Here is a 24,247-nt window from a genome sequence, read left to right as displayed (position 1 = left end):
GTCACGGGGGGACTGGAGCCTATCCCAGAATGCATTGGACGAGAGACCCTGTGCAGATCACCAGTCCATTGCAGAGCACACACACCATCCACTCACACGCTCATACCTACATGCAATTCACTCTCTCCAATTAGCCTAGCCTGCATGTCTTTGGACTGCGGGAGGAAACCGGAGGAAAGCGATTTCATCCAAAAACCCAACACCCAGGATCGGGGTGGAGCTCGATCGCTCCGACTCACCAGCTCTCTCTTCTCCACCTCGAACCAGCGCGAGATGCCCGGCAGCGGGTGCGTGAGGATCAGGGTGGTCCGCTCGATCCACAGGCTCTGAAATCACACACACAGAGGCCCGGATGCTTCTGGAACCTTCTCGCCCCGGGTCGGGGGGTGCGGCGGGACGCGGCAGGACGCGGTGGGGGTTCGGGGCGGAGGGGGCCTACCTTGAACTCGTTCTCCCGGTCCTTGGGGCCCTTGTGGAAGGGCCGGTCGTAGCGGAAGCGGCGCACGTTGTTGACGCGGTAGAAGCTCTTGATGCGGTCGGGGACGCGGTCCATCTGCAGCACGTCAGCGCTCTCAGGCACCGCGCTGACCGCATAGATCTGCAGGTCTGGGGCTGCGTGTGAAGGAGCTACAGCAGCGCATGGCAATATGTACACACACACATATACACACACACACATATATAAACACACACACTCTCTCTCACACACACACACACACATATACACACACACATGCACATATACACACACACACACACACACACACACACACACGCACATATACACACACACACACACACATATCCAACATACAAATAACACAACATATAACACACACACATATATAACACCAACCCCTCACACACACACACACAATACATACAACACACGCACATTACACACCACACATACACACACATACACACACACACATACCACTACGCAATCAGCACGCACACGCACACACACACATCACACACAAACACACATACACACACACACTCGCACACGCACACACACACACACACATACATATACGCACACACACACGCACACATATACAGTATATATTATGTATGTATTTGTGGCTGATTCGATATGCTGCTGCCTGACTCACCTTCAACCTTCCCAAGTTCTCCCACGTCACTCCTCTGCTGCGGTCACTCCACTGGCTACCGGTCGCTGCCAGGATCAGGTTCAAAGTCCTGACCCTCGCCTACACTGCAGCCAACAGGACGGCCCCTGTCTCCTTACAGGACTCAATTCTATACGCCTGCTCAACCACTCCGCTCTGCAGCAGCAGGGTGCCCTGTACCCCCTCTCACCCGAGTAAAGGGATCACGGAGCTTCTCCCGACTAGCTCCCCAGTGGTGGAACGAACTCCCTGTCCCTCTCCGAACCTCCCCCTCACTACCCATCTTCCAGAGTGGTCTGAAGATGCATCTGTTCAGACTATCTCCGGACTAACTGCCACCACTCTGTGAATCATTCCACTTTAAATCCCCTCTTTCATGCCACTCACATGCCATGTTACATGTACCTCCATTCCAGCACTTATTGTAATTTGTATTTGTCGTAATATTGTAGCTTGTACTTCTCCCTAGTTTGACTTGCATAAGTAGGTCAGAATAATGTTCACCGTGTGAACTGAACTGTGTTCTTGGCTATGAATAACTGTACGAAATGAGTATTGTACCTTTTCGAACCTGTGTTTTTGTAGTTGTTCCAATGACCTTGATATGCACTTTTGTACATCGCTTTGGATAAAAGCATCTGCTAAATAAATGTAATGTAATGGGTGTCCACCATATCTGGGACAAGTATGTATTTGCAAAATGTTTTTGAATGCTTCCTGCATTAAAAAATTTTTTTCTGACATAGGAAAAAAAATCTGAGATCCCTGAGAATTTTCAAAATGCGAGTATCTGTTCTCGTCAATCATATCTTATGGACAAAACTGTATTTTAAAATATTTTTAAAATCTCTTTCTTTCTTTATATTTTATTTTTTGATAATGTTATAGGTTCCTTTGTATAAGGTTATCTGTAGAGTGATAACTTATTTTGTAAATATACAAATTGTTTTATAGGTTAACATTATGATTATTGATTATAAATTGGCATATGTGCCTTCTTAGTAATATCACACTTCTGTATTCCTGAGAGTAACACCAATGTTCTTCTGTACATTGCAACAGATAAGTGATTGTAATGTAGTATAATGTTACAATGGAGGAGTGTTAAATGAACGTGTTAAACATCAGGCCACTTGGTCATTTTTAAAGAATACTTAATTGTAAGGGGGTCTAGTATTCATTTTAACATGATTTGAACAATTTTGCAAATGAGGACCCGGAAAAGTATCCAGTGGGATACCAGGTCCCTCTTGGATGTGTAATGATGCCATGGTCCCCAGTTAGATAGGTAGTTGAGTACATAGGCAGGCACACACACACACAAACACACACAATGAGCTGTCGCAGTTTGTGAAGGATACACTGGGCATCGCACTGTAAAATGGCCTCGTCTGGTTGGTTGGGATGTTGCATGGCGATAGCTTGAGGGAATTCTCCCAGCATCCTTTGCTGGAAGGCCTCGAGCCTCTCGTAGTCATGTCCTCGGCAAACAAACTCTTTGTTCTGTGAAAAAGGGAAGCAGCAGGAAATGGGCGAGAGAAGCAGACAGCACATCTATGGGATATCCAGGCTACAGCCTCTTCATAATGCTGTATAAGTGCTATGGGATATCCAGACTATAGCCTCTTCATAAAGCTGTATAAGTGCTATGGGATATCCAGATTATAGCCTCTTCATAATGCTGTATAAGTGCTATGGGATATCCAGGCTACAGCCTCTTCATAACCCTGTATAAGTGCTATGGGATATCCAGGCTACAGCCTCTTCATAATGCTGTATAAGTGCTATGGGATATCCAGACTATAGCCTCTTCATAACCCTGCATAAGTGCTATGGGATATCCAGACTATAGCCTCTTCATAACCCTGTATAAGTGCTATGGGATATCCAGACTATAGCCTCTTCATAAAGCTGTATAAGTGCTATGGGATATCCAGGTTATAGCCTCTTCATAACCCTGCATAAGTGCTATGGGATATCCAGGCTATAGCCTCTACATAACCCTGCATAAGTGCTATGGGATATCCAGGCTATATCCTCTTCATAATGCTGTATAAGTGCTATGGGATATCCAGACTACAGCCTCTTCATAATCTCGCATAAGTTCTATGGGATATCCAGGCTATAGCCTCTTCATAACCCTGCATAAGTGCTATGGGATATCCAGGCTATAGCCTCTTCATAACCTGTATAAGTGCTATGGGATATCCAGGCTATATCCTCTTCATAAGCTGTATAAGTGCTATGGGATATCCAGCTATCCTCTTCATAATGCTGTATAAGTGCTATGGGATATCCAGGCTATAGCCTCTTCATAACCCTGTATAAGTGCTATGGGGCCATAACCTCTTCATAATGCTGTATAAGAGCTATGGGATATCCAGGCTATAGCCTCTTCATAACGCTGTATAAGTGCTATGGGATATCCAGATTATAGCCTCTTCATAATGCTGCATAAGTGCTATGGGATTTCCAGGCTATATCCTCTTCATAACCCTGTATAAGTGCTATGGGGCCATAACCTCTTCATAATGCTGTATAAGTGCTATGGGGCCATAACCTCTTCATAATGCTGTATAAGAGCTATGGGATATCCAGGCTATAGCCTCTTCATAACGCTGTATAAGTGCTATGGGATATCCAGATTATAGCCTCTTCATAATGCTGTATAAGTGCTATGGGATTTCCAGGCTATAGCCTCTTCATAACCCTGTATAAGTGCTATGGGGCCATACCTCTTCATAATGCTGTATAAGTGCTATGGGGCCATAACCTCTTCATAATGCTGTATAAGTGCTATGGGATATCCAGGCTATATCCTCTTCATAAAGCTGTATAAGTGCTATGGGATATCCAGGCTATATCCTCTTCATAACGCTGTATAAGTGCTATGGGATATCCAGGCTATAGCCTCTTCATAACCCTGTATAAGTGCTATGGGGCCATAACCTCTTCATAATGCTGTATAAGTGCTATGGGGCCATAACCTCTTCATAATGCTGTATAAGTGCTATGGGATATCCAGGCTACAGCCTCTTCATAACCCTGTATAAGTGCTATGGGATATCCAGGTTATATCCTCTTCATAATGCTGCATAAGAGCTTTGAGATATTTCATGCCCACAGAGGATCTGGACCATTATTTTAATGTTTCATCAGAAGAACAGAACCTTCTACAGCAGGGTGCTGTCCATCACTGCACTGGAGCAAAGCGTTTGGCTGTGGCCTATTGGAAAGAGTGCCCCCTACTGTCCAAACAACAGCACTGGTTTTATAAAATTAGCCCAAACCCACTTAGCTCTAGCTGTGACACGAGACAGCAGGGTGATACAAGACTGTAACGAGCCGTGGTTCCCAAACTTTCCAAGACCAAAACTCATGGAATTAGCCAATACTTCTCTGGCAGGACACTGCTTATTAAAATGTAGTCAGGTGTATATTCAAAAGTGTATTTCAAATGTTTTTAACACAAGCAACTGCATGCACACTGTATCAAGTAACAGCTATGCATGTGAAATGTGCAGTGTTTAACTTCACAGTGTTTAACTCTACAGTGTTTAACTTTACAGTGATTAACTTCATGCAGGTTCATGGCCTGCATTCAGGAAGCCACTGGCGCAGTGAAGGGAAGGTCTCACTCACCCTGAGGAAGAAAGGGAACTTCCTGCCGTAAAAGCCCACCCTGAAGAACTCTGGCTCCAGCCGCTGCTGCTCCATGATGTTGTCGTAGTAGGCGGCCTCCATTTTCTATCCACAGAAACGCAGGAGACAACCGTGAGCAACACAGCCCCAAACAAGCAAGGAGGGACCGCCTTTATTCAATGCCTCACACTGTCTCACATATAAGTCACTGTGACAGGTACATCATAACACCAGTGCATAATGATGGTTGATGGTGAGAACAGGTCTTTCAGCACACCTGGGTTTTTAATTCTGCCTGGAGAGCTCCTAGTGTCGGGCTAAAACTGGTCTCGAGCATCCCCAGGGGTCTGTCCCTCCACAACCTGGCCCCGGAAAGCTATTTCATGCCTTAACAAGCTTCCGTGCGGAACAAAATAGTTCCTGAGAACACTGCACAATTTACTTTGAACTAATTTTCACATATGACTGCTTGTTCTGCTGAGTGAACTGCATTATGGGTTATTTTTAAAACATTCTGCTGTGCAATGACAGTGCTCAGCCATAATAAATAAGCTCTACAAGGCTCTCTTACATCCTCAGCACAATGGCACTTCCCTGTCCAGGACCCACATCTTAAAAGCAGAGGCTAACGAGGCCTTTTCAACTCAGGATCCAATTATACGGTATAATTTGGCAAGTTATATTTAAGTCTCTGGCTGTGTCGTCTTTTAAATCACGTTCAAAGATGCAGCTTTTTAAAATAAAATAATGTTGCTTTTAACCTTATGTAACTATTTTAACTGCATTACTATTTTGTTCAGTGTTTATTGTTTTTATTATGAGTTATTTCTTTATTTAATGTTCATTTTTGAGGTAGACAGGATAGACAGTACAGTCCTTAAGTATTTGGACTGTGACACATTTTTGTTGTTATGTCCCTGTACTCCAGCACATTGGATTTGAAATAAAACAGTGAAGATAAACTGCAGACTGCCAGCTTTAATTCGAGGGTATTGACATCCATATTTGGTGATCAAACAAACGACTGCCAGCAGTGTCTTGGCTAGCTGTGAGTCTTGGCATCATTCGTTTATGCACAAGAAAGCTAAGAAAACGTCAAGTTATTCTAGGTGAGGATCCTGTTGCTTCTGTCTCTCAACATGAGGGACAAAAAACTGTCAGTCCATGTAAATGGGTATCAGGTTATATACAGGGTGAATGGGATTGGCTGACAGGTTGATATGTATGGTTAATGTTATCGGCTGACAGGTTTGTATACAGGGTGAATGGGATTGGCTGACAGGTTGATATGTATGGTTAATGTTATCGGCTGACAGGTTTATATACAGGGTGAATGGTATTGGCTGACAGGTTAATATTAGGGTGAATGGTATTGGCTGACAGGCTTATATGCAGGGTGAATGATATCAGCTGGCGGGTTTATATACAGGCTGAATGGTATTGGCTGACAGGTTAATATTAGGGTGAATGGTATTGGCTGACAGGTTTGTATACAGGGTGAATGGGATTGGCTGACAGGTTGATACGCATGGTTAATGTTATCGGCTGACAGGTTTATATACAGGGTGAATGGTATTGGCTGACAGGATATATACAGGGTGAATGGTATTGGCTGACAGGTTATATACAGGGTGAATGGTATTGGCTGACAGGTTTATATACAGGGTGAATGGTATTGGCTGACAGGTTTAGGGTGAGAGGTGGTGGGTTGTACTCACCCGTATCCAGCTCAGGCTTTGGTAGTCAAACAGAGCCTCATACTGGAAAGCCAGCTCCCGGCACAGAGGTATCCCATACTCCCAACACTGAAACACAGGAGCACATATACCTGTAATCATCAGCAACACGCGCACGCGCACACACACACACACACACACACCTGTAATCACCAGCAACACACACACGCGCACACACACACACACACACACCTGCAATCACCAGCAACACACACACGCGCACACACACACACACACCTGCAATCACCAGCAACACACACATGCGCACACACACACATACACACACACACACACCTGTAATCACCAGCAACACACACACGCGCACACACACACACACACCTGTAATCATCAGCAGCACACACACGCGCACACACACACACACACACACACACACACACACACACACACACACACACCTGTAATCACCAGCAGTGCACACATATACACACACACACCTGTCATTACCAGCAGCACAAACACACACCAGTAATCACCAGCAGCACACACACCTCTAATTACCAGCAGCGCACACACACACACACACACACCAGTAATCACCAGGAGCGTTTGGATCCAGATCTGACTGATCATTATATTTTCACTATAGGTAGTATTTAGCTCAACTTATCCAGCACAACTTACATTGTTTACTTTTTAAGCATACAAATCTATTTTGGCTGGATACTTCCTGTATTAATCCAGAGCGGGAGTCCCTAGCCCCAGGGTACTCAGGGTCCGCTGGGAATGGAACCTGCGACCGGTGGGTTTGCAGGCCGGTTCTGCAGCCACTGTACTACACAGCCACCAGGGTTCAAAAAACGAACTCAGAAAAGCCAGCTGGGACTCTGGATGACTCATCCGGTTAAGGCCCTGTTCCAGCATGCACACAGAGTCCACGGCTCGACGTCCAATCAGAGCCGTGCCAGTGGTGACTGCAGCCCCATACTTGGCCGTGGCATTCCACAAGTGAGCAAGGCACCACACAGTATATGATTTGATATTATTTGATGTATCACATTTTTATAAAATTGGATTGAAAATACATTTTAGAAAATCGTAATTGAAATTTTGAAAAACATTTTGGGAAGGTTAGAACGCCCGCTGTTGTCTCTGAACGAGTTCAATCCTGAGTCCAGAGTCAAGTGAGCTCAACCACCGCAAAGCCGGTTGTTATGGAAACAGTGTAATTTGGTAACTGTCATTTTCATGCGGACTGTGTAGTCTTTTTCATAGTTTTTTATTTTACTCATTAGTCCCATCTTGCCCACTCTCAGCTTTATTTCCGGTCTGGGCTCCAGAAGCCTGCTGTCTCTGTGCATGGGTAATGAGCCTATGTGCTACTCATCCATTAGCCAAGTGCATTAGACACTCACAGTCACTCAATAATTAGCATCACTAGCTCAAAATAAATATGCTCAAACAAGACAGGCTGTTCTGTGTATGAAAGCCCATCTCCACCTCCAGCACATAACTTCTTTATTTATTTATTTTTTTAAATGATTGAGTTATGCTTTCATAATTACAAGATACTTTTAATAGAGTCAGCCTTGTTGTTCACCGTCCGCCATGAATGTGGATTTGAGAAATAAACAACCCAATAAACAACCCAAGGACAAAAGGAAAGACAGGAGATGAACCTCAGGAGATGGGTAGGACCAATCAATGAAGGTTATGCAAAATGTGAACAGTTAAATGACCTGACTGTGAATGTATTTGCAGTCATTTGCCGGCATGTGTTTGTGTTGTAATCCACCCAATGAGCTGTGTGGAAGCTCGCTATGGTAACTAAGTAACTATGGTAACTAAGTGCAGACCGCTGACAGGGCTTGTGCATGGTCACCCCACTCAAAATATCTCAAAATTACGAGGTACTAAGTCATAATTATAATATACTAATCATAATTATGAGATATAATGTCATAATTGTAAAATACTAATTCATAATTATGAGAATGCTTGTCATAATTACGAGATACTATGTCATAATTATGAGATACAATGCCATAATTATAACATACTAAGTCATAATTACAAGAAACTTCACATAATTACAACTTGGTATCTCATAATTATGACATTGTATCTCATAATTATGACCTAGTATATCATAATTATGACAACATATCTCATAATTATGTCATTGTATCTCATAATTATGACCTAGTATATCATACTTATGACATAATATCTCATAAGTATGACTCAGCATCTCATAATTATGAGATACCTAGTCATAATTATGAAATATTAAGTCATAATTATGAGACGGTTTCGTAATTAGAAACAATTAGTCATCGACTAATTATGAGATACAAAGACATAGTTGTGAGAAAACATCTCACTTAATAATGAAAATAAGTTTTGTGCTGGATTTTTTTGACAAGTGGCAAAAATGGACATCCACAGTTTTGAACTGCGGGCTGTGTAACGTGCATATACACTATTTTGTGCCTTTAAAACCCAGCTGTAGCATCTGCGGAGAATTGCTACAACTGTTCCATTTTTAAATTACTCTGTTAGTAAAAGCACTGGCTATTTAAGCAAGCGGAGGTCAGAGGATTATGTTTCAGATTATGCAATCCTGCGTTCGGCACTGTTCCTTACGCAGGGCATGCAAACTCATGCCGAGATTTAACGAGCATTTCCAGACAGCGCAAGCGATAAATCACCTGCCCTGACTACCTGTGCGGTGTGTACGCTAAGCGCTGGTGCGTTTAGCGCACACGCCGTTCGATAAAAGCAGAGGCTGCCGGTTTTTATGGGTGCAGACTCCAGTAATTTATCAAGTCTGGCCTCAGCTGCAGAGGTCTGTGTTTACCACCCCCAGGAGAATGCAGCTGTTAACTTTGTGCCAGGCTTCAGAGATATATGGGTTAGGGGACATACTGTATGTATCAGTGGCATCAGAAATTATACTACGCAAACCGTCTGAGATAAGAGATCCAACCCTACAGAGCAGAAATGTCTCTGTGATAAATTTCCCTGCCTATGTCTTATAGATGATTTACATTTACAGTCTTACGTATTTTCAGTGATTTTAAATGCAATACACTTTTTGTACTTCATTTACCCAGTTAATATTCCTCCAGTTAAGATAAGATATAAGTGTGTATATGTGTACAGCTACAGGTATAGGTGTGTATATGTGCACAGGTACAGATATAAGTGTGTATATGCGTACAGCTACAGGTATAGGTGTGTATATGTGCACAGGTACAAGTATAAGTGTGTATACCCGCACAGGCACAGGTATAGGTGTACATGCACACAGGTACAGGTATAGATATGTATATGCACACAGGTATAGGTGTATATGTGCACCGGCACAGGTATAGATGTGTATATGTGCACAGGCACAGGTATAGATATGTATATGCACACAGGTATAGGTGTATATGTGGACCGGCACAGGTATAGATGTGTATATGTGCAGAGGCACAGGTATAGACGTGTATATGCGCAAAGGTACAGGTGTATATATGCGCACAGGTATAGGTGTATATGTGCACAAGTACAGGTATAGGTGTGTATATGTGCGCAGGTACAGGTATAGGTGTATATGCACACAAGTACAGGTATAGGTGTGTATATGTGTGCAGGTACAGGTACGGGTGTATATATGCGCACAGGTACAGGTATAGATGTGTATGTGCGCTCAGGTACAGGTACAAGTGTATATATGTGCACCGATACAGGTATACGTGTATATGTGCACAGGCACAGGTACAGGTGTATATGCGTACAGGTATAGATGTGTATATGCGCACAGGTACAGGTGTGTATAGGGATTTGTGGGTACCTTGCCCTTGAAGTAGTGTGTGTATAGGGGTTTGTGGGTACCTTGCCCTTGTTGAAGTAGTGTGTGTATAGGGGTTTGTGGGTACCTTTCCATTGTTTAAGTAGTGTGTGTATAGGGGTTTGTGGGTACCTTTCCCTTGTTGAAGTAGTGTGTGTATAGGGGTTTGTGGGTACCTTGCCCTTGTTGAAGTAGTGTGTGTATAGGGGTTTGTGGGTACCTTGCCCTTGTTGAAGCAGCAGTGTGTGTGTGTGTATAGGGGTTTGTGGGTACCTTGCCCTTGTTTAAGTAGTGTGTGTATAGGGGTTTGTGGGTACCTTGCCCTTGTTGAAGCAGCAGTGTGTGTGTGTGTGTGCGTACAGGGGTTTGTGGGTACCTTGCCCTTGTTGAAGCAGCAGTGTGTGTGTGTGTGTGTGCGTACAGGGATTTGTGGGTACCTTGCCCTTGTTGAAGTAGTGTGTGTATAGGGGTTTGTGGGTACCTTGCCCTTGTTGAAGTAGTGTGTGTATAGGGGTTTGTGGGTACCTTGCCCTTGTTGAAGTACTGTGTGTATAGGGGTTTGTGGGTACCTTGCCCTTGTTGAAGTACTGTGTGTGTTGGGGTTTGTGGGTACCTTGCCCTTGTTGAAGTACTGTGTGTGTAGGGGTTTGTGGGTACCTTGCCCTTGTTGAAGTACTGTGTGTGTGTGTAGGGGTTTGTGGGTACCTTGCCCTTGTTGAAGTAGTGTGTGTATAGGGGTTTGTGGGTACCTTGCCCTTGTTGAAGTACTGTGTGTGTGTGTAGGGGTTTGTGGGTACCTTGCCCTTGTTGAAGTACTGTGTGTGTGTAGGGTTTGTGGGTACCTTGCCCTTGTTGAAGTACTGTGTGTAGGGGTTTGTGGGTACCTTGCCCTTGTTGAAGTACTGTGTGTAGGGTTTGTGGGTACCGTTGCCCTTGTTGAAGTACTGTGTGTGTGTAGGTTTGTGGGTACCTTGCCCATGTTGAAGTACTGTGTGTGGAGGTTTGTGGGTACCTTGCCCTTGTTGAAGCATGTGTGTAGGGGTTTGTGGGTACCTTGTCCTTGTTGAAGTAGTGTGTGTGATAGGGGTTTGTGGGTACCTTGCCCTTGTTGAAGTACTGTGTGTGGTGTAGGGTTTGTGGGTACCTTGCCCTTGTTGAAGTACTGTGTGTAGGGGTTTGTGGGTACCTTGCCCTTGTTGAAGTACTGTGGTGTGAGGGGTTTGTGGGTACCTTGCCCTTGTTGAAGTACTGTGTGTAGGGGTTTGTGGGTACCTTGCCCTTGTTGAAGTACTGTGTGTAGGGGTTTGTGGGTACCTTGCCCTTGTTGAAGTACTGTGTGTGTGTAGGGGTTTGTGGGTACCTTGCCCTTGTTGAAGTACTGTGTGTAGGGGTTTGTGGGTACCTTGCCCTTGTTGAAGTACTGTGTGTGTTAGGGGTTTGTGGGTACCTTGCCCTTGTTGAAGTACTGTGTTGTGTAGGGGTTTGTGGGTACCTTGCCCTTGTTGAAGTACTGTGTGTGTAGGGGTTTGTGGGTACCTTGCCCTTGTTGAAGTACTGTGTGTAGGGGTTTGTGGGTACCTTGCCCTTGTTGAAGTAGTGGATGACCTTGCGGCAGAGCCCCTCCTTGCGGTGCCACTCGCTCTGTGCGGGGTACTGCAGGAACTCCCGGAGCGGACGCTCCTCCCACTGCAGCAGCTCCCAGTACAGCAGCAGGGTGAAGGCCGCCTCTGTGGGGTCAGAGGTCAAAGGTCAGAGGCTCTGCTTGGCCAGGGGCAGTTCCATCTCAAGACATGTGTTAAATATCCACTGTGATGGTCTGTAACAGCAGCCATTTTGTGAACAGTGCATTGCAAAACAAAGCCTGAGGGACTGGTTCCATATTGTACACTGATGGTCAACTCCTGAGTCCACCCATCCTGTCAACTTTCTTCCTTGGAGTTTCTAGTTAGCAACATATTACAGTATCCAACCAACACATCCAAATGACAAAACATCCAATGCTATCAATATTGCATGACACCCCTGAACTTTCATAAAATGTTTTTCTTAGAAGTAGAACACTCAAGGTTAAGAATATGGAAATGACCCCAGGATTATCTATCTATTCTGTGATTTAGTAAAGCCTTTAACCCTTTGAAAGTAGGTTTTGAGGAATGTTTTTTCTAAATTCCAAGTCAGTGCACTAGAACTCTGTTCCTTTCAGTTACCGGTAGTGATTGTTACATCAGTATTAGAATGTTCAGTTTAGAATATTCTAATCACATATTTATGGTCTCACACCTTAAAGGGTTACATTAGGAAAATGCGTGCAGCAGGATCAGTTTGGAGTGGTGATGTCCATGCGCACAGGTAAACGTGTCTCCTTCACGTGACCTGCCGCTCGAGAGGTGCCGGGTAGTTGTGTGTTTTACCTGTGTAGTTCTCCGCCTGTAGGTGCATGTCACACAGCTTGTGGATGTAGCGGATGTACATCTCCTCCTTATTAATCTCCGACTTGTAGAAGTTCTGCGGGGCACAGAGAGCCAGCAAAATTAAGAGCTGTTGAGATGATGTCATCAGTGACCAATGTGATTGGTCCCTAGAGGACACCTGCAGACATAGCAGCTTTAATCAATGATACGGCAGTCCTGAAGTGGGTTTCTGATGGATTTAGCAATTGTGAAACAGACTAGCTGTGCAGTAGCATGGGACTGTAGTTCTGTGCAAATGTAGGCTGTGCAGTAGCATGGGGCTGTAGTTCTGGGCAGATGTAGGCTGTGCAGTAGCATGGGGCTGTAGTTCTATGCAGATGTAGAGTCAGCAGTAGCATGGGGCTGTAGTTCTGGGCAAATGTAGGCTGTGCAGTAGCATGGGGCTGTAGTTCTATGCAGATATAGGCTCTGTGGTAGCATGGGGCTGTAGTTCTATGCAGATGTAGGCTGCAGTAGCATGGGGCTGTAGTTCTGTAGTGATCTCGGCTGCAGTAGCATGGGGCTGTAGTTCTACGCAGATGTAGGCTGCAGTAGCATGGGGCTGTAGTTCTATGCAGATGTAGGCTCTGCGGTAGCATGGGGCTGTAGTTCTATGCAGATGTAGGCTCTGCAGTATCATGGGGCTGTAGTTCTATGCAGATGTAGGCTCTGCAGTAGCATGGGGCTGTAGTTCTATGCAGATGTAGGCTGCAGTAGCATGGGGCTGTAGTTCTGTAGTGATCTCGGCTGCAGTAGCATGGGGCTGTAGTTCTATGCAGATGTAGGCTGCAGTAGCATGGGGCTGTAGTTCTGTAGTGATCTCGGCTGCAGTAGCATGGGGCTGTAGTTCTATGCAGATGTAGGCTCTGCAGTATCATGGGGCTGTAGTTCTATGCAGATGTAGGCTCTGCAGTAGCATGGGGCTGTAGTTCTATGCAGATGTAGGCTGCAGTAGCATGGGGCTGTAGTTCTGTAGTGATCTCGGCTGCAGTAGCATGGGGCTGTAGTTCTACGCAGATGTAGGCTGCAGTAGCATGGGGCTGTAGTTCTATGCAGATGTAGGCTCTGCGGTAGCATGGGGCTGTAGTTCTATGCAGATGTAGGCTCTGCAGTAGCATGGGGCTGTAGTTCTATGCAGATGTAGGCTCTGCAGTAGCATGGGGCTGTAGTTCTATGCAGATGTAGGCTGCAGTAGCATGGGGCTGTAGTTCTATGCAGATGTAGGCTCTGCAGTAGCATGGGGGCTGTAGTTCTATGCAGATGTAGGCTCTGCGGTAGCATGGGGCTGTAGTTCTATGCAGATGTAGGCTCTGCAGTAGCATGGGTCATTAGTTATATGGGTAAACAGCAGCTCTTACCAGCAGGTTGACAGTGCAGCCGATCTTCTTGTTTTCCGTCTCCTCGCCTTTCATGCAGTCCCTGTGAACAGACAGCAGGAAGTGAAGTCGAGCCACAGAGAAGCACAATGATTGGCTGAAATCAGTGACTGGCTGAGTGGACGGCGGCTCTTATTGGTTCACCGCACCGACCTGTAGTCGAGCAGCCGCTCCATGAGACGGGTGACGGAGGTGACGAAGGAGGTCCCTGTCTCCCTCCACGTCTCCTGCTCGATCTTCTCCAGGAGGCTGTTTGGAGGAGAACACCTCAGAAAAGGTCCCCGCAAAGGGGCGGAAACGTGACGGGAAGGGGCTGGGGCAGGCATTAGTACAGGCGAGGCAGGGGAAAGGGGTTATCTTACCTGGGGTAAGGCCCAAAGAGTTGGGTTCTGATCCCGCAGCGCAAAGCAAAGCAGAGAAAGTTAGGGTAAGAGCACAGTCAGAGAGCAGGCTAATGCGGCCACCGTTGCAGTGTGTTTGTGTGTGTGTGTGTGTGCATGTATGTAAGGGTTAGTGTGTATGTAACCGTGTGAGTGTGTGTGTAAGCAGGTGAGTGTGTACGTAAGTGCGTAAGTGTGTATGTAAGTGTGTGAGTATCTATGTAAGAGTGTGAGTGTGTATGTAAGCGTGAGTGTGTACATAAATGTGTATGTGTGTGTGTATATATAAGCATGTGAGTGTGTATGCGTGTGAATGTGTATGTAGGCATGTGAGTGTGTATGTGTGTGTGTATGTAACTAGTTGTATTAAGCTGTGAGTGTAGTAAATGTGAGTATGATGTGAGTGAGTGTAAGTACATGTGAGTATGTATGTAAGCGTGTGAGAGTGTAAGTAAGCATGTGAGTATGTATGTAAGCGAGTGAGTGTGTAAGTAAGCATGTGAGTATGTATGTAAGCGTGTGAGTGGGTAAGCGTGTAAGTGTGTAAGCATGTGAGTTTGTATGTAAGCGTGTGAGTGTGTAAGTGTGTGAGTATGTATGTAAGCGTGTGAGTGTGTATGTAAGCGTGTGAGTGTGTATGTAAGCGTGTGAGTGTGTATGCAAGCGTGTAAGTGTGTATGTAAGAGTGTGAGTGTGTAAGCGTGTGAGTGCGTATGTATGCGTGTGAGAGCGTAAGCGTGTGAGTATGTATGTAAGCATGTGAGTGTGTATGTAAACGTGTGAGAGTGTAAGCGTGTGAGTGTGTAAGTAAGCATGTGAGTATGTATGTAAGCGTGTGAGTGTGTATGTAAGTGTGTGAGGGTGTAAGTATGTGAGTATGTATGTAAGCGTGTGAGTGTGTAAGCATGTGAGTATCTATGTAAGCGTGTGAGCATGTAAGCATGTGAGTATGTATGTAAGCGTGTGAGTGTGTAAGCGTGAGTGTGTATGTAAGCGTGTGAGTGTGTATGTAAGCGTGTGGGAGTGTATGTAAGCATGTGAGTGTGTAAGCGTGTGAGAGTGTATGTAAGCATGTGAGTGTGTAAGCGTGTGAGTGTGTAAGCGTGTGAGTGTGTATGTAAGTGTGTGAGTGTGTAAGTGTGAGAGTGTGCGCATGGTTAACTTACAGCAGGCTAAAGAGCTCACGGTAGTTCTCGTCCCCTTTCCCCTCTGACACCAGGCTGTCCAGCTTATCGATAAGCTCCGCCTCCACCTGTGTGATGTCACAGGTTAGCAGTGCAGAGACGCCTCGGTACGGTGTGCTAGCCTGCAGTTAGCAGTGCAGACGCCTCAGTACGGTGTACTAGCCTGCAGTTAGCAGTGCAGACGCCTCAGTACGGTGTGCTAGCCTGCAGTTAGCAGTGCAGAGACGCCTCAGTACGGTGTGCTAGCCTGCAGTTAGCAGTGCAGAGACGCCTCAGTACGGTGTGCTAGCCTGCAGTTAGCAGTGCAGAGACGCCTCAGTACGGTGTGCTAGCCTGCAGTTAGCAGTGCAGAGACGCCTCAGTACGGTGTGCTAGCCTGCAGTTAGCAGTGCAGAGATGCCTCAGTACGGTTGCTAGCCTGCAGTTAGCAGTGCAGAGACGCCTCAGTACGGTGTGCTAGCCTGCAGTTAGCAGTGCAGACGCCTCAGTACGGTGTACTAGCCTGCAGTTAGCAGTGCAGACGCCTCAGTACGGCGTGCTAGCCTGCAGTTAGCAGTGCAGAGACGCCTCAGTACGGTGTGCTAGCCTGCAGTTAGCAGTGCAGAGACGCCTCCGTACGGTGTGCTAGCCTGCAGTTAGCAGTGCAGAGACGCCTCAGTACGGTGTGCTAGCCTGCAGTTAGCAGTGCAGAGACGCCTCAGTACGGTGTGCTAGCCTGCAGTTAGCAGTGCAGAGACGCCTCCGTACGGTGTGCTAGCCTGCAGTGAGGCAGAACGAGCGCTCACCTGTTTGAAGTTGCCGTTCTTGCGTTGTTCCCAGTCCATCATGTCGTGGAATATTGGGATCATGATGTTGCGTACCTCCGGCTGGGGAACCAGCGTCACACCCAGGAAGGGCCCGATCATCCCGGGGATGAAGTGGATCTTGTTCTCGCCTGGTTAGACAAAGCCAGCCCATTGTCATATGGATCAAAATGACCAAATATGGGTCGAGAGTCAACCTTCAGTAAACACAATCCAAAAACAGGTCTGAAAAAAATATGCATCCCCTCATACACTGCACCTCATACACCTCATGTTCCTCTTATGATCTATAGAGGGCAGTATTGCATAGCTAGTCATGCCCCAAGCTTCCAGTATCTCTGGTTGTACTGCAGTGGCAGCAGGAAAGTCCCTCCTCCATAGCTCCTTGATACGTGATCAGACACCATTTCAACCATGAAATGAACAGACAAAATGCTTCTTAACTTACATTCGTCATTACACTAAAAATAGGGTTTGTGGTATCGCAGTCTGATATGGCCTACTTTCTCAATGGGATAAAACATATGCAGAGGTAAATCTACACCAAAATGGAATGCAGCGCTTGATTGCGTTATTGTGTGTGTGTGTGTGTATGTGTGAGTATGTTAGTGTGTGAGAGTGCGTGTGTGTGTGTGTGTCTGTGAATATGTGTGTGTATGTTAGTGTGTGTGGGTGTGTGTGTATGGGGTAAACTGGGACTCACCGAGGTTCTGCCACATGCTGAAGAGCTCATAGGCCATCATTACCCGCATGTCTCCATACCTGAGAGAGACAGAGAGAGTACCTGTAAGTACAGTCATACAAGCACACACTAATACACACACACACACACACACACACAGATATACTCACATACACACACACTGATATACTCTCACACACACACACACACACTAATATACTCACATACACACACACACATACACACTAATATACTCTCACACACACACATACACACTAATATACTCACATACTCACATACACACACACACACACACACACACACACACACACACACACACACACACACTAATATACTCACATACACACACACTGATATACTCTCACACACACACACACACACACACACACACATACACACTAATATACTCACATACACACACACACACACACACTGATATTACATTACATTACATTACAGGCATTTGGCAGATGCTCTTATCCAGAGCGACGTACAACAAAGTGTATAACCATAACCAGGAACAAGTATGACGAAACCCCTAGAGAGAAGTACCGGTCCAAGTACAGGGAACAACCGCATAGTTCAACTTGGACCCTGATGGTTAAACTGATTAACACTAGCAACAAGAACGGCAACAACGCAATCTATGGAAAAATAAAAATAAATAAAAATACAAGTAGTCGTTAAGACAGGCGCATCAACTAAGTCACCTATGAAACAGCTGCCTAGTTACAACTCACATATACTCACATACACACTAACATACACACACACACACACACACACACACACACACACACACTAATATACTCACATACACACACACACACACACACAGATATACTCTCTCACACACACACACACACACTAATATACTCACATACACACACACACTGATATACTCTCTCACACACACACACTAATATACTCACACACACACACACATACTGATATACTCTCTCTCACACACACACACTAATATACTCATATACACACACACACTGATATACTCACACACACACACACACACACTGATATACTCTCTCTCACACACACACACACTAATATACTCACATACACACACACACACACACTGATATACTCTCTCACACACACACACTAATATACTCACATACACACACACACACACACACTGATATACTCTCACACACACACTAATATACTCACATACACACACACATACACACACACACACACTGATATACTCTCTCTCACACACACACACACACACTAATATACTCACATACACACACACACTGATATACTCTCACACACACACACTAATATACTCACACACACACACACACTAATATACTCACATACACACACACATACACAATAATATACTCACATACACACACACATACACACTAATATACTCACATACACACACACACACACTAATATACTCACATACACACACACACACTAATATACTCACATACACACAAACACTAATATACTCACGTTCACGCACGCACGCACACTCACACACACTAACATACTCACATACAATCACACACACACATACACACGTGCATGCACACATACACACACACACACATGCTCACTCACGTGTACACACACACAAACACACACTCTCGCACACACACACACACACAGACACACACTCACGCACACACCCACTTATGCACACGCACACACATGCTCACTCACGCGCACACACACACACACACACACACACACACACTCACACACGCACGCATACACACCTTATACACACACACACACACACACTTTGAGATTGCATCTCACACCTGACTGCTCCACAGAGGAATCATTCCTCGCTCTTTCTTTCTTCTCCTCTTTTCCATTTTACCTCTCTCCCCCTCCTCTCTCCCCTCCTCTGTCTGCTCCGCTCCCTCTCTCCTCCAGGGCTCTCTGTCCTGCTGTTTCTCCAGTGGCAGTGAGCGAGCATAACCCAGCAGGATGCAAACCTCTACCCTCACAACTGTCCCAAACCTCTTTCTGATCATTTTTTACACAAAACAAGCTTTCTGAATTTCAACAATCTCTCCCATTTCATACCTTGTTTCTTCTATTTATTGTGCAAAGAATATATGTCAAATATAGTTCCATTCCCTTTGGATCAAATTTTGTTTTGCAGTTCGGTGATGCTCGTAAAACAAGTATAGCAATTTAGCAATGTAACACAGTTCATTTCATTTCACAAACATCTCATAGACATCACAGACAAAGGTTTTGCTATGAACTATGGGAGACTGAGGTGTGGGAATCATGAAAATGACTACATAGATCATCTTAAGGTAAAGTCTAAAAGATCAGAACATCGTATTGAATGAGCGACCAGCTGGACTGACAGGGGCCAAGCTGCAGTGCACGGATATGCCTGATTTTGAAAAGGAAAAGACAATAGCCAGAAGTCCAGGGATAAGAAAGTAAAAGTCCTGCCACGTGTTTGCTCCACCCATGACCTCAGCCAGCTGATTTCACTAATTAGCTCCACCTCCTGGCCAAAGAACTGAGCTAATTAGCAAATATGTGATTGGAAGAAAACACTGTGACTTTTACTTTCTGAACCTGGATTTTCCACCTCTGATAATGTAAAGTCACTAAGTGCATGGAAGCTGATGTACAGATTTGGTTTCTATTAAAGAGATCTTCTTAACGATGTTATCAGGAAGAAGTTCTCTACTTCTACACACATCGTGCTCTGGTTGTTTACGCCATTTTTTTTCAGATGGTAAAAAAAATTTTTTTCCACTTTTTTGGTGATTTTTCCCCCTTTGACTATGCCTCTCTGTCATAACAACGATTTTTAAACTCAAATTTAATTATACAAAACATTGTTGATTATTGTAAATTTATTACGTTTGTCTGATAATAAGAAAGAAATCAAAAAAATGGGACACGCAAGTCATATGAAATTACTTCATGTAAAGTACAATGGCAATCAAGTAAAAAAAAAAAATGAAATAAAAAGGCCTGGCACTAATTGGGGGAGCGCCTAAATGAGCATGCTCGTTACTGATGCGGACAGATGAAGAACAGGCTGGGGATGATGATGGATTAACAGCGTGCTTTCTGCCTCCACCGGCACCACCGCGGTTCCCCGGGCCACACGGGGGAAGCTCATCTCCCGACAAGCGAGCGGGAACGAACACCCCCGCCAACCGCCCCCCCCCCCCCCATGACCCCCCCACCCCCCACTCCACCCCCTACACGTCAGGTCTTTCAGTTCCTTTCTGCAGTAGAATGCCTCGGAGCTCAACCCCGTCGCATCGAGTGCACTCTCAAACGCGCCGGAGAAAAATTCCAGCAAACGAGGCGAGCGGGACTACATTAAACACGAAAAGAACACAACCGAAGACATGAAGCATCTGCATTAACCTGGCCTAAATTTCAGTAAGTCCACGTAAGTCTTGTTTTTCTTTTAAAAATGTGTTTGTGTGCTTCTGCGGTACAGGGCAGAACGGCCTGAGGGCAAAATGAATCATCCTCCGCATCCAAAACAGAGGAGACAATCATCCCGAGCCTCAACTGCGGAGGCAGAAGCAGCAGCCCAGAGAACAGATCCTGGGGAAAAACTCATCTTTGATACATCGGGGCATTCTCCGGGATGCAATGAAAGCACAACTATTTAAAACTAGGCCACTAACAGGACACAAAGTGACGCTATCTTCACTCCAGTAGAGGCTTGACAGTCTTATACAGTGAGACAGACGTTGTCCCATCTAACAGACGTATGAGGTCATGTAAACAGAAATCCAGCAGAAATAAGCCTAGAGCTGATTTCTGTTCCTTACTATTCACCCGAATATCTCAGCACACATTCTCTTAATACATCTATTCAAAAAGAAAACTTGCATATAAATATTCATCAAATACAATCATAAAGACATTCACAGACATCCTTCAATCATCAAGTAGCGATATATTCACAGAGCAGTTGAGCGTCAGAAAGCTGATCTAGGGTCAGGTTTTCCCCACCAATACCCTAACCTTAGCCACAGTGAGCTACAAAGAAAAACTGATCCTAGATCAGTGTTCCTGCTCTGATGAAAGCAGGTAATAGATCCTTTAATCTAAATTTGGTGCAGGCATTCTCCTTGGACACACAGCATGGGGTCTTACTTGTCTAGAACCTTCTTTCTCTTGGCTGGGGTGAGTGCCTCCAGCTGCAGGCTGGGTTGGTTGATGTACAGAACTGCGAGGCTGAAGTACGAGTTCCACACCTGAGAGAGAGAGAACCCAACCATTAGGGCTGCTAACTCATTACATACATACACATTTAGAGCACGCATCAGAGCTCACATCAACTAAAGCATCAGACTAACCCATTATGAGCTAACCCATGCAGTGTCTACGATCAGAGCTAACTTCCAGAGCTAACGATCAGGCTACATCGACTAACCATCAGAGCTAACGCATCAGAGCTAATGCATCATCTAACACATCGAGCTAACCGCTATCAGAGCTAACCATCAGTAGCTAACGATCAGAGCTAACGATCAGAGCTAACGCATCAGAGCTAACGCATCAGAGCTAACGCATCGAGCTAACCCATCAGAGCTAACGATCAGAGCTAACATCAGAGCTAACCATCAGCTAACGTATCAGAGCTAACGCATCACTATAACATCGAGCTAACGCATCAGAGCTAACATCAGAGCTAACGCATCAGAGCTAACGTATCAGAGCTAACGCATCAGAGCTAACGCATCAGAGCTAACGCATCAGAGCTAATGCATCACTACTAACACATCAGAGCTAACGTATCAGAGCTAACGCATCAGAGCTAATCATCAGAGCTAACGCTCAGCAACATCAGAGCTAACCATCAGGCTAACCATCAGAGCTAACCATCAGAGCTAACGCATCAGAGCTAATGCATCACTAACACATCAGAGCTAACCATCAGAGCTAGATCAGACTAACATCAGAGCTAACATCAGGCTAACGATCAGAGCTAACGCATCAGAGCTAACATCAGAGCTAACCATCAGTACTAACACATCAGAGCTAACGCATCAGAGCTAATGCATCAACTACACATCAGAGCTAACGATCAGAGTACTCAGAGCTAACCATCAGAGCTAACGTATCAGAGCTAACGCATCAGAGCTAAGCATCAGAGCTAACTAATACTACATCAGAGCTAACGCATCAGAGCTAACGATCAAGCTAACGCTCAGAGCTAACATCAGAGCTAACCATCAGAGCTAACACATCAAGCTAAGCATAACCACATCAGAGCTAACACATCAGAGCTAACTACAGAGCTAACATCAGAGCTAACGATCAGAGCTAACGCATCAGAGCTAACACATCAGAGCTAACTCATCAGAGCTAACGCATCAGAGCTAACTTATCAGAGCTAACGCATCACTACTAACACATCAGAGCTAACGCATCAGAGCTAACGCATCAGAGCTAACGCATCAGAGCTAACGCATCAGAGCTAACGTATCAGAGCTAACGCATCAGAGCTAACGCATCAGAGCTAACGCATCAGAGCTAACGCATCAGAGCTAACACATCAGAGCTAACGCATCAGAGCTAACGCATCAGAGCTAACGTATCAGAGCTAATGCATCACTACTAACACATCAGAGCTAACGTATCAGAGCTAACGTATCAGAGCTAACGCATCAGAGCTAACGTATCAGAGCTAACGCATCAGCTAGCTCAGACTACGCATCAGAGCTAACTATCAGGCTAACGATCAGACTACACATCAGAGCTAACACATCAGAGCTAACATCAGAGCTACGATCAGGCTAACACATCGAGCTACGACAGAGCTAACACATCAGAGCTAACGTATCAGAGCTAACGTATCAGAGCCAACCCATCAGAGCTAACGCATAACGAGCTAACGCATCAGAGCTAACCCATCAGAGCTAACGCATCAGAGCTAACACATCAGAGCTAACGTATCAGAGCTAACGCATCAGAGCTAACACATCAGAGCTAACGTATCAGAGCTAACGCATAACGAGCTAACGCATCAGAGCTAACCCATCAGAGCTAATGCATACATCAGAGCTAATTAATCAGAGCTAACACCTCAGTGCTAATACATGGTAAGCCTGCATACTCTCGGAACTCCTTTCCTTCTTTATCCTGCCTACCTCCATTTTGAAGTGCAAATCTAGACAAATTATACTGTACACGATATCAGAACAGATACAGTTTTACATAATTTTCTGTTACAATTGTCTATGAGAACATGTTCAAGTGATACAAATCCAGAAGTACAAAATAATTTCAAATTATTATTTTCTTAAAACAAAAGAAACATGGGTATTGTTAGCCATGGAAATAAAAAATGGGAAAATTTTGGCCAAAAGAATCGAATTCTCATCTCTAGATCAAAGGTCTCAAACAGCTTTTAGTGCAATTGATTACTTCACTGATTAATCAAAGATCCATACACCTGGGCCTACTAAGGCTTAAACCGGCTACTGTTTGAAAGGAAGTCCCAAATCTGCAGACACCGAGGCCCTCTGGGCCTGGAGTTTGATACCTGTGTATCAATAATATACTCTACAGTACGATTCCAGGGGATTCGTTCAAATTAAAATTCAAAGGCCATCTTAACTTCTCTTCAAACATAATATTTTATTTACACAAAATATATTAGGAGTGTAAACTTGGTTGATTGAACAGTCACCCCAAAAGCCGCTCTTTTAGTTATGTTAATTAAACCAACATCCCTGGATGATTACACCTGCCAAATTAAATAAACACAAGATAGAATTCAGATTTTTTGTTAAACCTCGATTGACCTTAACTGGACGCACAAGAGTAAAACAATGTTAGAGTTGTTTGTAGATTGAAAGTCGACTCTTTTCATTCTCTTGTCGCTATTTTGAAGTCTCATTTGACCGTGGTGAATTATCAGTGCCGGTTACGGTTCGCGGGCTGACTCGTGCTACCGGACACAGCCGGGCGTCTCCCTGCCGAGGCGACCTCCTCATTACGAGCGGGATTACGGACCACGCGGGGGTCCTGTTGCCGGGCGCCCAGCCGAGC

General features: G+C 45.0%; 1 protein-coding gene across 11 annotated transcripts in view; it reads right to left on the bottom strand.

Annotated features, from left to right (window-relative positions):
• The window catches only part of dock3 (dedicator of cytokinesis 3), a 332,206-nt gene that overhangs the window by 17,289 nt on the left and 290,670 nt on the right, over window positions 1–24,247 (bottom strand). For 8 of the 11 annotated variants that reach the window (XM_064305961.1, XM_064305963.1, XM_064305969.1 and 5 more), the window contains 14 exons: window positions 21,344–21,444; window positions 17,207–17,265; window positions 16,486–16,634; window positions 15,683–15,768; window positions 14,499–14,525; window positions 14,290–14,385; window positions 14,119–14,179; window positions 12,722–12,815; window positions 11,889–12,037; window positions 6,497–6,583; window positions 4,779–4,883; window positions 2,498–2,639; window positions 440–606; window positions 240–326 (listed from right to left, as the gene is read on the bottom strand). In XM_064305961.1, coding sequence (XP_064162031.1) covers window positions 240–326; window positions 440–606; window positions 2,498–2,639; window positions 4,779–4,883; window positions 6,497–6,583; window positions 11,889–12,037; window positions 12,722–12,815; window positions 14,119–14,179; window positions 14,290–14,385; window positions 14,499–14,525; window positions 15,683–15,768; window positions 16,486–16,634; window positions 17,207–17,265; window positions 21,344–21,444 — 1,410 coding nt within the window. The remainder of the gene's footprint in view (window positions 1–239; window positions 327–439; window positions 607–2,497; window positions 2,640–4,778; window positions 4,884–6,496; window positions 6,584–11,888; window positions 12,038–12,721; window positions 12,816–14,118; window positions 14,180–14,289; window positions 14,386–14,498; window positions 14,526–15,682; window positions 15,769–16,485; window positions 16,635–17,206; window positions 17,266–21,343; window positions 21,445–24,247) is intronic. The other 3 variants (XM_064305962.1, XM_064305966.1, XM_064305970.1) reach the window with 1 other exon arrangement.

Source organism: Anguilla rostrata, chromosome 13 (genome assembly GCF_018555375.3).
Source record: "Anguilla rostrata isolate EN2019 chromosome 13, ASM1855537v3, whole genome shotgun sequence".
Lineage (NCBI taxonomy): Eukaryota > Metazoa > Chordata > Actinopteri > Anguilliformes > Anguillidae > Anguilla > Anguilla rostrata.
The sequence above is the reverse complement of the archived record's forward strand: the minus strand, read 5'-3'. Positions and strand labels throughout refer to the sequence as shown.